We start from the raw sequence: 12443 nt of genomic DNA on the forward strand, positions 1-12443 counted from the left end.
TAAGACACCACACATTCCTCCTGGGCAATACAATTGTTCACTGACCTGCCCACTGGCCACGACAATTGGTGGATCAGTCAAAACTTCCCTTCCACCTTCTTAGGCACCACTCCCAAAGGGGACACCACCAAATCTCCCGGCAAGTCCAAAAAAAGGCCCAACCACCTTCCTCTATACCACTTCTGTCTCCAGCTTCATATTTTACAATGTCCAGTATCTCCCGTGGAGACTTGACATTTTCCACCCACTTTCGCACCCTAGGTATCTGATACTCCAGCCTAAAAACCTCCCTAAACCCCTCCACCAAAATCTTTGCTGCTTCCCTGTCAGGGTAAAAGCACAACCATTCCTCCAACTTTTCCAACTTAACTGGCATATAAGCCTTTCTCCACAACCCCTCTCCCTGCACCCCTACCCCGCCCTCTGTCTCCTGCTGCGAAGCATTGTGTGGCAGGGTGCCGTCCTGCGCACCTGCAGCACTTAAACTTACAGACCGCCCTGGAGCACTCTTCCTTGTTGAATTCCCAGCATGCTGCTGATAGCTGCCCTTTGCCTCCTCCCCCTAACCGGTCCAAGGCGGGGTGACCATGAAAGGGCTGTTAAAGCACAGGCAAACAGCTTGCTGTGTGCAAAGTGGGCGCTGGGCATGTGGGTACCATCCACTTGCAAATCCATATCGATTCCCCTCACCCCCTCACCGCTACTTGATCCTCACCCATCTTTGCCCTAAATTCCTCATCATACCCTACCCATGTGATACCACAAAAGCCCACAAATGCCTTCTCTGGGCCCGCTAAAGCTCACCCTATCAAGCATTATCATTGAACTTTAGCCTGCCAGTGTTTTTTTCTAAGCAGTCTGCTGAGAGTTAATGGCTTAATTGCAGATGTAAATTGTTACTGGTGTAATATAAATGTTGTAACCAAATGTGCATTTAGCCCCTTGATTTATATATCTTGCATGCACTGAAATCCTGTTAAAAGAAAGGGTTAAAGCCAAAAGTTTTGGCTTGCGGTATTGGATAAGCATTTGCGAGGTATTAGCATAATTTGCCCAGGTAATCACTGCAATGATAACGCGGCTTTGTAGCAGATCTGTGAGTGTCGAGGACAAGCCCTTCATTCTGGCAATGGAGAGGCGCTCCAGCAAGACCTGTCTTGCCGGAGTGCCACTCTGTCTTGTTCAGGCCCATTTCCTGTGCTGGACATTACACCCCCTTGTTCTTCAGGATTAACCCCTACAAGTTTTTCATTGGCTGGTGAATTGATGAAGGGCTGGCGCCTGATACATGTGGTGCTTGCATTAATTGTTCCAGTCAATAGGAAATGTAGTCACATTTTGTGGCTTTAAATGCTCATTACAAAACCTCAAATTCAATCTAACCTACCTGCCATGAAATGATAATGGAGTGATTTATGGTCTTGCTTTAAGGATGTAATTTTGCCAATTTTCACAACAAAGAGCATTTTCATTGCACTTTAAAATTGTCTAGAAGCACATTATCGCTTTGGGGACTTTTTGAAATATTCTGCTTTCTGTAGATCTGGGATGAAGAAAACAAAATGCAGAGGGAAAACTGAAAAAAAGACTATACATTGCTTTGACATTGGAATACAGTGGAGTGCATTCGTTTCCTTGTTTTTACACTTGCTCTTCTGGTAAGTTTAAAATGGTTATTCCTTCACATGGTCTTTCAGATGTTTTTGACTTCAACTCCCACTGTCCCTAGGTGGCAGTTGTAGTCCAAAACATCTTGAGGGCCACATGAGTCCAGTCGAAGACCTATCTGAACATAACCTTCTTGAAACATTTGCACGACTGCAATACAAATAAACACATTGGCGAGTTTTATTTTTTCAATTAACAGAAAGAAAATGTAATTTGCACCCGTCCTTTTACTGTAGTGCAACACATTGTTTATAATGTAATTGTGATTGTGATTATTAGGAAAACTCGCGGTAGCAGCTCCTCGGGTCATAAGCAAAACTTAATGAAAATAGAAAGTGCACCAGTTTTGTTTGCATCGAAGCAAAGTGAGTGGGGGCAAAAGAAGAACATCCGTGTACGCCAGGAACCAAACCCGGAACCAACAAAGTCTGGTTGTTGTTCTCTGCTTTTCATGTGTATGCCAATATTATTTCCATATGCCTCTTTGCCCCAAATAGTGTCTTGTGTTTGTGTGGGATGGTATTTAGTTTTTAGATTGGCAAGAGAACGCATTGTAGCTCTTAGACACACAAACTGCCGGATATTGTATCGTTCTATTTTCATTTAGTTATGTGTCCTCTGGTTTGTTACGCAAGGTAGAGGGACCATGTTCATCCCGGCAATGAGCACTTTTAAACTGATGTACGTTTATTTTAAACTGATGTACGTTTATATCCTGCCCAAAACACAGCACATCATTTTCTAATATATATTAAAATCAAGAACTAAAAACCGCACCACCGTGTGCTGTCCTAGTTCAGGCCCTGGTATCCTGCTCGGGCCCCCTTTGTCTCCTTTTCCCTGGAGGCGCCCGGGCGGCCTGAGAGGAGAATTAGATTGCAGCGTTCCCTCTCCTCCTCCCCACAGAATCTAATCCAGGAAGCTGCTGGGAGAGGCCCAGGAGGCAGCTGCATCACTCCAGTGTGAAGGGGCCTCTAGAGCGGCTCTCGGGGGACGCCAGGCCTCGCCTCTGCTAGGGAGAAAACCCTTGTTAACGTGGATAAAATGAGAGAGGCAGGCTGCTCTAGATGAGGTAACTAGCAAGGCTTGGCAACAACATCATATAATCTTCTTTATGAAACGAGAGCTCGCAGCAGTTGAGGGGTAGAAATGCTGTTAGCGTTTGTTTAAGTGGGTGGCTGTTGATGGAGGTGATGCGGTTTCTTTACACAGAGGTCTGCCTGGCCAGGAAGGATCTGTGGCTCGTGCTCTTTCTTTACACCGAGGCTCGGCGGTGAGATTCTGTTCTTTACCGATGGTTTACTTCCGGGTCTGCAGACGGGTGCCTTGTGATACGGGCATGCTGGCTTTGCCGTTTTCTCTACCCAGGCCTGGTGAAGGGCGTGCGGTTTGTTTTCATCGAGGCCCAATCGCAATGACATGCTGTTCTTTAACGTTTCTTTACTTTGAGGCTTGATGGAGGATGTGCTATTTCCGCTGTCTTTTTTACATCGAGGCTGCCCAGTGGCGGGGTCTGCTTTTGGTGCGAGTGGGAGGTAATGGGGCATCAACGGGAGGCTCGGGGGCACAGTGGCCACCAAGGGGTGGTGGGCGGGGGGGAGGCCAAGGGACGGGGGACGTCCCCCTTCTCTCCACCCAGGCTCCGTCACTGTCGAGGCCTGGGGAAGGCGATGGTGCTGTGCTGTTAATGTTGCTTGTGCACCTGGTGAAGGAGGAGATTTTGTTGTGTTACTCTAATTTGAGACCTGGTGAATGAAATGCTGTTACGGCACGTGGGTGTGTTGGGTGCGGGTGATGTTAAGTAAGGCCGATGAGATCACTAATGCTTGATGTCCTTGAAGGTGCCTTAAGTTACTATAAATTAAGAGCAGAAAGTACATTGTTGCATTTTCATAGTTGCTCTGTGCATGCCTGCATACTCGTGTGCTGTTTTCCAAGACCTGCAGATCCTACTGAGACCAGGCAATTCACACAAATAGGGTGTGTTCCCTTCACCAACTATGCGTGCAGCACACTGACCAAGGGAACAAATCTGCTTTTTTTCCTGGTCGGCCAAACCTTGTCTTCTGGAGATGGTGTCTGAAAAGTGATAATTGTGTGTTTTCTATATCTGCTCCCAATCCCACAATTATGACCCCAATTTTTAATGTGGCAAATATTGAATATGCTAGTATTAGATTTCATATTTTTTGTCCCTGTGGTTGCTTTTCCCCTTCTATTGTGCAGATGGCACCCACTATCATGCGAGGTTTCCTGTATAGGTTACATTCAGTGGGGATTTTTCTGCCCCTTGAACAATGTTAGTGCCGTCCATCCACATATGTGGTTAGACTACTGCTTCGGCTTCACTGTGGCAGGATACATTGCGCGCCAAATGTCACTATTCATTGTTTAGAAACTCGAGAACAGGTATTCAATTCCCCAGACTGAAACTGCAGAAATTAGTTTTTTTTCATGACTACTGTCTGTACATTTCCAAAATGATGCGACTGGAACGAGACTATACGTTCTGTTGATTAAGCAGTGTTCTCTTTGGTCTTTTAAATAGCATCTTTAAAAATCAAGATGCGTGTGCGCCCTGTTAGCAGTTGTTTATGGAGTGTAGTAGCAGGAGCCCGTGCTGTTGTTGAGTGGCTTTGTCCTTATTTCACAGGTCCCCTGGGAATTGTTTTTAATCTCCTTTCTGCTTTCCCATTACAGATGGTGACGACGACCCACATCTCTCCTGGGTGGCTTCGTCTCCCTCAAGCAAAGATGTTGCATCACCCTCTCAGATGATAGGAGATGGGTGTGATCTCGGCATCGGGGAGGAGGAAGGGGGGACCGGCCTGCCATATCCTTGCCAGTTCTGCGACAAGTCCTTTAGCCGCCTGAGTTACCTGAAGAGACACGAGCAGATCCACAGCGACAAGCTGCCCTTCAAGTGCACCTACTGTAGCCGCCTGTTCAAGCACAAGAGGAGTCGGGATCGCCACATAAAACTGCACACAGGGGACAAGAAGTACCACTGCCACGAGTGCGAGGCGGCCTTCTCTCGCAGCGACCACCTCAAAATTCACTTGAAAACCCACAGTTCCACCAAACCGTTCAAGTGCACAGTCTGCAAGCGGGGGTTCTCCTCCACAAGCTCACTGCAGAGTCACATGCAAGCCCACAAAAAGAACAAGGAAACTATGTCCAAAGCTGACAAAGATTTGAAGAAAGAGGATTTTATGTGTGATTACTGTGAGGAGACCTTCAGCCTCACAGACGATTTGGAGAAGCACGTGCTGTCGCGGCATCCACAGCTTTCAGAAAAAGCTGATTTGCAGTGCATCCATTGCCCAGAGATATTCTCTGATGAGAACACTCTACTGACCCACATTGATCAGACCCACGGCAACAAAAAGCACAAGTGCCCCATGTGCCCAGAGCAGTTCTCCTCTGTGGAAGAAGTTTACTGCCACCTGGATAGCCACAGGCAACCGGATTCCAGCAATCACAGCATTAGTCCTGACCCAGTCTTGGGAAGTGTGGCCTCCATGAGCAGTGCGACCCCAGACTCCAGTGCGTCGCTCGAGCGAGGATCCACCCCGGACTCTACCCTGAAGCCATCACGGGGACACAAGAAAATGGGATTGCTTGATAGAGAGGATGGCCAGAGTTGGTCTAAGATCACCTATAGCTGCCCCTACTGCTCTAAACGGGATTTCAACAGCTTAGCTGTGTTGGAGATCCACCTAAAGACTATTCACCCTGACAAGCCCCAGCAAAGCCACACGTGCCAGATCTGCCTCGATGCAATGCCAACTCTGTACAACCTGAATGAGCACGTTAGGAAAGCGCACAAGAACCATGCCTATCCTATGATGCAGTTCAGCAGCATCTCGGCCTTCCACTGTAACTACTGCCCAGAGATGTTCGCGGACATCAATAGCCTCCAGGAGCACATTCGCATAAGTCACTGCGGCCCAAATGCTACCACACAAGATGGCAACCATGCCTTTTTCTGCAATCAGTGTTCCATGGGCTTTCTCACCGAGGCAACTTTGACAGAGCACATTCAGCAGACTCATTGCAACGTCGGTAGCTCAAAGCTAGAGTCCCCCGTTATTCAGCCGACGCAGTCATTCATGGAAGTTTACTCCTGCCCTTATTGCACAAACTCACCCATTTTCGGCTCCATTCTGAAGCTCACCAAGCATATTAAAGAAAACCACAAGAATATTCCCCTGGCAAATAATAAGAAAGCAAAAGTGGAGCACAGTCCAGCTTCTTCTGATGTTGAGGTTTCCTCCCCAAAAAGGCAAAAATTGTCTGCTAATTCAAATTCAGTTTCTAACGGAGAATACCCATGCAATCAATGCGATATGAAATTTTCGAATTTTGAGACGTTCCAAACGCATTTGAAGTCCCATCTGGAACTGCTTTTAAGAAAACAGTCATGCCCTCAGTGCAAAGAGGACTTTGACTCGCAGGAATCGCTTCTGCAGCATCTCACGGTGCATTACATGACCACCTCCACACATTACGTGTGCGAGAGCTGCGACAAGCAGTTTTCATCCGTGGATGATTTGCAGAAGCATTTACTGGATATGCATACATTTGTTCTGTATCACTGCACCCTTTGCCAAGAGGTTTTCGACTCCAAGGTATCTATCCAGGTGCATCTGGCCGTGAAGCATAGCAATGAAAACAAAATGTACCGCTGCACCGCCTGCAACTGGGATTTTAGAAAGGAGGTGGATCTTCAGGTGCATGTGAAGCACAGCCATTTAGGCAATCCAACCAAATCCCACAAGTGCATCTTCTGTGGTGAGACCTTCAGTACAGAGGTGGAATTGCAGTGCCACATCACTACGCACAGCAAGAAATACAACTGTAAGTTTTGTAGCAAAGCGTTCCATGCTATCATTTTGCTAGAGAAACACTTACGTGAAAAGCATTGCGTCTTTGATACAAACACCCAGAATGGTACACCCAATGGTGTGGCTCCCACAAGTAAGAAATTGGAAAGTGCAGAGCACCCGGCGGTGATGTTGAAGAATCCAGATGTCTCCAACAGTCATGAGGCGAGTGAAGATGATGTGGATGCCTCGGAGCCCATGTACGGCTGTGATATTTGTGGAGCGGCCTACACCATGGAGGCCCTCTTGCAGAACCACCGCTTAAGAGATCATAATATCCGACCAGGTGAAGATGACTGCTCCAGGAAGAAGGCAGAACTGATCAAAGGCAGTCATAAGTGCAATATCTGCTCAAGGACCTTCTTCTCAGAAAATGGCCTCAGAGAGCACATGCAGACTCACCGGGGCCCGGCAAAGCATTACATGTGCCCAATTTGTGGTGAGCGGTTTCCTTCGCTTCTGACTCTGACGGAGCATAAAGTGACTCACAGCAAGAGCTTGGACACAGGAACTTGCAGGATCTGTAAAATGCCCCTGCAGAGTGAAGAGGAATTCATAGAGCATTGTCAAATGCATCCTGATCTCCGAAATTCCCTCACAGGTTTTCGCTGCGTTGTTTGCATGCAGACTGTCACATCAACCCTTGAACTGAAAATTCATGGTACTTTCCACATGCAAAAACTAGCTGGTAACTCTGCAGCCTCCTCTCCCAATGGTCAATCGCTGCAGAAAATTTATAAGTGTGCTTTGTGCTTAAAAGAATTTAGAAATAAGCAAGACTTGGTAAAACTAGACGTTAATGGACTGCCTTATGGCCTGTGTGCTGGTTGCATGAGTAGGACAACCAATGGACAGCCATCCAGTTTGGCCCCACAGGAATTTAATGAGAGGCCATGTGGTAGTTTGAGGTGCTCAGAGTGTAGTGTCAAATTTGAAAGCTTGGAAGACCTTGAAACCCACATTCAGATGGACCACAGAGATCTGACGCCAGAGACAAGTGGCCAGAGAAAATGTTCCCAAACATCTCCCGTTCCCAGGGTAAGTTCATTATAATTTTCTATCTTTTCGAATCTCCATGCCAAGTGTTGAATGCATTGCTCCTATAAAGCAGCTTTAAAATGAAGGCATTTATTTTATTCTGTAAATGGTCCTGCCCTGTGCTACACTTGATTGTGTTATTCACTATGTATATTTGGTCTGGTGTTTACAGATTGAAAGTGATGTTTTTTTTGTTAATGGATTTCTCTTGATTATACCTTCTTTAAATAGTATGTGCAAATGTATTGATCAGGTATGCATGTCATCTTTGATCATTTGTTTATATGATGTTCTGAGTAGGGAACCCCAGATAGAGTTTATCACCTTATTCTGACTTCATGAGAACGGGGACGACCTGCTGCTTGCACTGAACAAGCAAGAGTTTCAACTTATTTTATGGTGGTGACATGTCTTTTACCCTAACCGTGATCGTTCTAATGACCATCTCGTTTTAATGACCATCTGACACTGTTACGTTTTTAGGAGAACCTAATGATTCCTATAGTTTGTTGGCAGGTGTCAAATAGTAATCGCAGAATTCCCTACCAAGTCTCTTGCTTTTCCATTGAGCAAAATGCAGTAATTCTTTAGTCTGTTTTTTGCTTTCAAAATGTTTTCTTAATCCACCAACCAACAACCCCTTACATAAGATTATGTGAAGGACTGAGCAATGGTGACACAAGAGGGTGCACATGGATGGCAATCCTTCACTATGGGGTACATCAGCACTATATTGAGTGAGTGAACTCTGGAGTTCTCATCTGCATCCATGGGTATGGACCCGCTTGCCGCCACCCCTAGGAGAAATGTTGTGTAGCAAGATCACCTCCCTAGCCTCACAGGGAAGGTTTCCCCTCTGGGGAGAAGTGATGAGATCCCATGAATCGTCAAAACATACAATATCACCCAACCAGAATTGGCACTCATTTATCGACCTTGGAAGGATGTAAACCTGAGTTAGCCTTTATGGGATTCGAACCTGCAACCTGCAGATCACACACAGATCGTAGTAACCCAATGAGCCATCTTGCTGGCCTCTAATTTTGTTTGTCGTGAATCCCATCTGTTATGTTTGTGCTCATGGGTTTTGCTACAGGTAGGACGCTGCATAAAGAAGATCATCACTTCCCACATCTGCTGAATTGCAAGAGTTTTGTTGCATGAAATCTAATCGCCTTTACTGTCCCTTAACTAACGTTTTTTTTCAATGAATTTCAAGTATTTTTTAATACCATAGTGTATTCAAGGACCACTAGCCACGGCCTGGGGCCACTGGCACAAATACTCATTTTCCCCTGCCTAGCAGATGGGATCACAACAGATGTCTCCCTATTTGTTTCCCCCACAGTTGCCATTACCCTGATAATCCCCAATAATGCAATAATGGTACAACGTTCATCCGTCGCCAACTTTTTTGTCTTAAAAAAGAAAAAAAGATGGAGGGGAGTGTAAGGGCAAATAGGGGTTGGGTCGGGTGTGGTATATGGAATAACTAATAGGGGATTGGGGTTTTGGGGGACCCCCGCATAAAAAAGTAAAAAAATGCGATTAATTTTTTCAGCAAAAAATGGCAAAAAAGCAGCGAAAAAAAATGCTGGGGATGAAAGAACATAGATCCCCGATAATTACCGCAGTAATCTCACATTATCACAATAACGGTCGAAAATGAAAGTCCTCACAGATGCTCCCCATGTGCCTCCTTCCTTTTCCCTTGTTCCTCCCCCACATTAGTGTAGTTTTACCACCCTGATACCCTTCCATTATTTCCTTTATTTCTTTGCTTCATGTGACATATTTTAGTTTTCTGAGCGCCTCTTCCGTCATTACTGCAGTAATCTCATGAGATTCCCCGTGGTGATTTGCAGCAGAGAGGCTTTTCAGAAATTAAATCATGCAATTTTCTTGTTTGCTCAATGCGAGCGGTTAATACGTCAATATCGGGGGAATGCAAAATCGAAAAAAGTACAAAAAAATGTGAATAATGTGAATAATGTGAAAACGTCTGAACAGTAACTGGCTTCCCAGACCACCCCCAATTTCACATGACCTAGCCTGATGCGATTTCAACCTTGTTCCTCCTTCATATAGATTTTTGTGTACTTTTTTCGATTTTGCATTCCCCCGATATTGACGTATTAACCGCTCGCATTGAGCAAACAAGAAAATTGCATGATTTAATTTCTGAAAAGCCTCTCTGCTGCAAATCACCATGGGAGATATAGCTATATTGTTGGGAGAAGGGGGCACCCTCTTCCCAATCAAATATTTTAAAAGGTACTGAACGGAATAACCCCAAACCTGTGCCAGGAATTAATGCTTCGTGCCCTAGTTGTTTCTTATTTGGTCCAATTCTCTCCCCATCCCCCAGCGTTTTTTACGCTTTTGCGTGATAAAATGTGATTTTTCTCTATGGGAAAATGAGTGGGCGTAGTCCGAAAGCAGTGGGTTGTTTTTTGTTTTCTTAATAACCTTTTAATATTTTAACAAAGTTAAAAGTTATTAGCAGTAACTTTCTTTTCAAATCCCCCACCAATACAGAAAAAGAACAATTCAATACACCCAGTGATTGCTAATTTGGTAATAATACGTTTTTTCCCAGCAACCCCTCTCATCAATTAGACTTGGCCCCTCTGAATTGAAGGCCAGTGGGAGAGTGTGGGCACACAATGCGAGAATCGTTTTGGGATTCTGATAAAATGCACTCTTTGGAAAAAAGGATTCAAGGGGAAAAATCGTCTTTCTACTTATTACCACAGAGGCAATATGAGGGAAAGAAAAGCAATGGGAAAATTAGTTTTGCCACACCTTTGTGGTTTGGGTAAGAGGACAAAGGGAACAAATGGAAATTTCGTTTTGCACCCTGCACACTCACATGGAAACAGGGTTGTGCGATTTAATTCTTTTGGCAAAACTTTGTCTATACCGGCTCAAAACACACTGGGAAAAGCTTGTTAGTTTCGAATTCCAACAAAACATCCTGTGATTTCTATAGGGGAATTAATTTATTCACTTTAATTAAATATGCTAAGGATCTACACAGACAAACTGGATATTTTCCTGTGGGGAAATAACTAGAACAATACTTGAATAATGCAGGGCCTACACAATCTATAGCTTTGTGAATAGTTTTACTTACAGGAGAGGCCTTGTAATGAGCATCATGGAGCAGCAGTGCACCTCTGGGACAGCAAGATTGTCAGTCAAGGATAGTCTCCTGAATCCTCCAAGGTGTCCCAGTCAGCTTCTATATCTCCTGGTCCCAGTCTCCGATGCAAGATTTGGGGCCTCTCTGCTTGGATGTTTCTCGCAAGAGTTCAGCAGCAGGTTACCAACAGTAATAAGTGGCAAAAGGCCAGTTCTGATGGCAACTGGTTTACTTATAGGGCAAATGACATCACAAACCTGTCATGATTCCTGGGAAAAGGATTGATTGGTTTTCTCCACACATCTCCCCACTGCGTGCTAATAGGACAAGGAGATGAGGGGTGTGAGTTAGGAAAGCTGTGGGAGGAGAAAGCTTTGTCATCCCAAACTGACATGTGGCCTCGGCATGTTCCAAACTCTAAAAATCTATCAACATGGCATGTACCCTCATTTTTCAAATATTTACATGTATGGATATATTTTTAAGAACTACATTTTAAGGCAAATTAGATGATGCTAGTCTGAAGTCGGCATGCCCTTTCTATGCAGGGATACAGTTTTTCTTCATTTACCCAGGAGCCATATCAGTGGAAAATATTCCACTTCGTAGTTCCCATGTTAATTATTTCCTTCACCCTCACACCAACTTTCAAATCACTCGGAATCAAGGGAAGGCCCAAATCAAATTTTCATTAGTAACTTAGGTTATGTTGCTCACACAAAAATCGTTTTAGCATGGGGTTACTGTCACCTTAATAAAAGTCTAGAATGACCGTTGTGGCATATATGCTGCCCTTTTTATGCAATAATGTGTATTTTTCTAACAACTCAACTCCAGCCTATTCCTTTGTTCTCTTAAGTTGCATGTGATCAACCAGAGGCTGGCTCATGTTTATGTTCGCACCTCCCATTTTGGCCTGTAATGGCCCAGGCTGCAACACTAATGGACATTTTATGGGAATTGTGACTTCAAGGTCACTTCTACTGAAAGAACAGGCATGTTCTTCTCTGTTTCCACTGTGGTTTAAATCTAAGCAGTGTATTTATTTCTATATTGACCCTGATTGATGGTTGAAAACCAGACCTCTTTATTGAGTACAGCAGAGGAAAGGTCTTGGAGGTTAAGTTTCATCTTTAGGAGAAATGACCGGCTGCATGTAAGATTCTGCAAGCAATGGTTTTTAAAGTCGCACACAATGCATTTCGCATGACATTTTATAAGCCACCTGGGCCTCACCCAAATGTAATGTACTTCTTTAATGTCAGAGTTGCAAAATACATGGTTATCACGTCTGGATTGTCCATATATATAAGGCAGTTGTATGAGAAAACCATATTCAAACTCTGAAAGTCTAGTGACCACTTCTCTTAGCATACTCTCATTTGTATGAGGAAAAAAGAAGTTCTTTTATATCTTATAATTACAATGAGCTCGGTTTCACTTCAGATGGCTGGAGCACAATCTGGTATTGCATCGAAGATAATGTACACACTGCTTTCTCTATAAGTAAAAGTGCAGCTCTCCATGGATTTTGTAAAACAGCATTGTCAGCCACTTGTCTTTCTTATCCTTGCTGAAATGCATTGTGCATATCTTCACACTTTTGAGATTTAAGCCGTTTTCTTTGGTTTCAGATTTAGGCCTGTTTTTGGTTCAATAGATATCATGTCTGACATTACAATTTCTGTGCTGGCCTTATACTTCAA

General features: G+C 44.4%; 1 protein-coding gene across 2 annotated transcripts in view; it reads left to right on the plus strand.

The window, feature by feature from the left end:
- ZNF423 (zinc finger protein 423) overlaps window positions 1–12443 on the plus strand; it is a 757398-nt gene that overhangs the window by 436700 nt on the left and 308255 nt on the right. The window contains exons 1-2 of one of the 2 annotated variants that reach the window (XM_069607043.1): window positions 2608–2740; window positions 4369–7592. In XM_069607043.1, the coding sequence (XP_069463144.1) occupies window positions 4443–7592 (3150 nt within the window). In that variant the 5' untranslated portion in view covers window positions 2608–2740; window positions 4369–4442. Of the gene's footprint in view, window positions 1–2607; window positions 2741–4368; window positions 7593–12443 lie in introns of those variants that run through there. The other variant, XM_069607042.1, reaches the window with a different exon arrangement.

The sequence above is a fragment of the Ambystoma mexicanum genome, chromosome 1p (genome assembly GCF_040938575.1).
Source record: "Ambystoma mexicanum isolate Mex_15411 chromosome 1p, UKY_AmexF1_1, whole genome shotgun sequence".
Taxonomy (NCBI): domain Eukaryota; kingdom Metazoa; phylum Chordata; class Amphibia; order Caudata; family Ambystomatidae; genus Ambystoma; species Ambystoma mexicanum.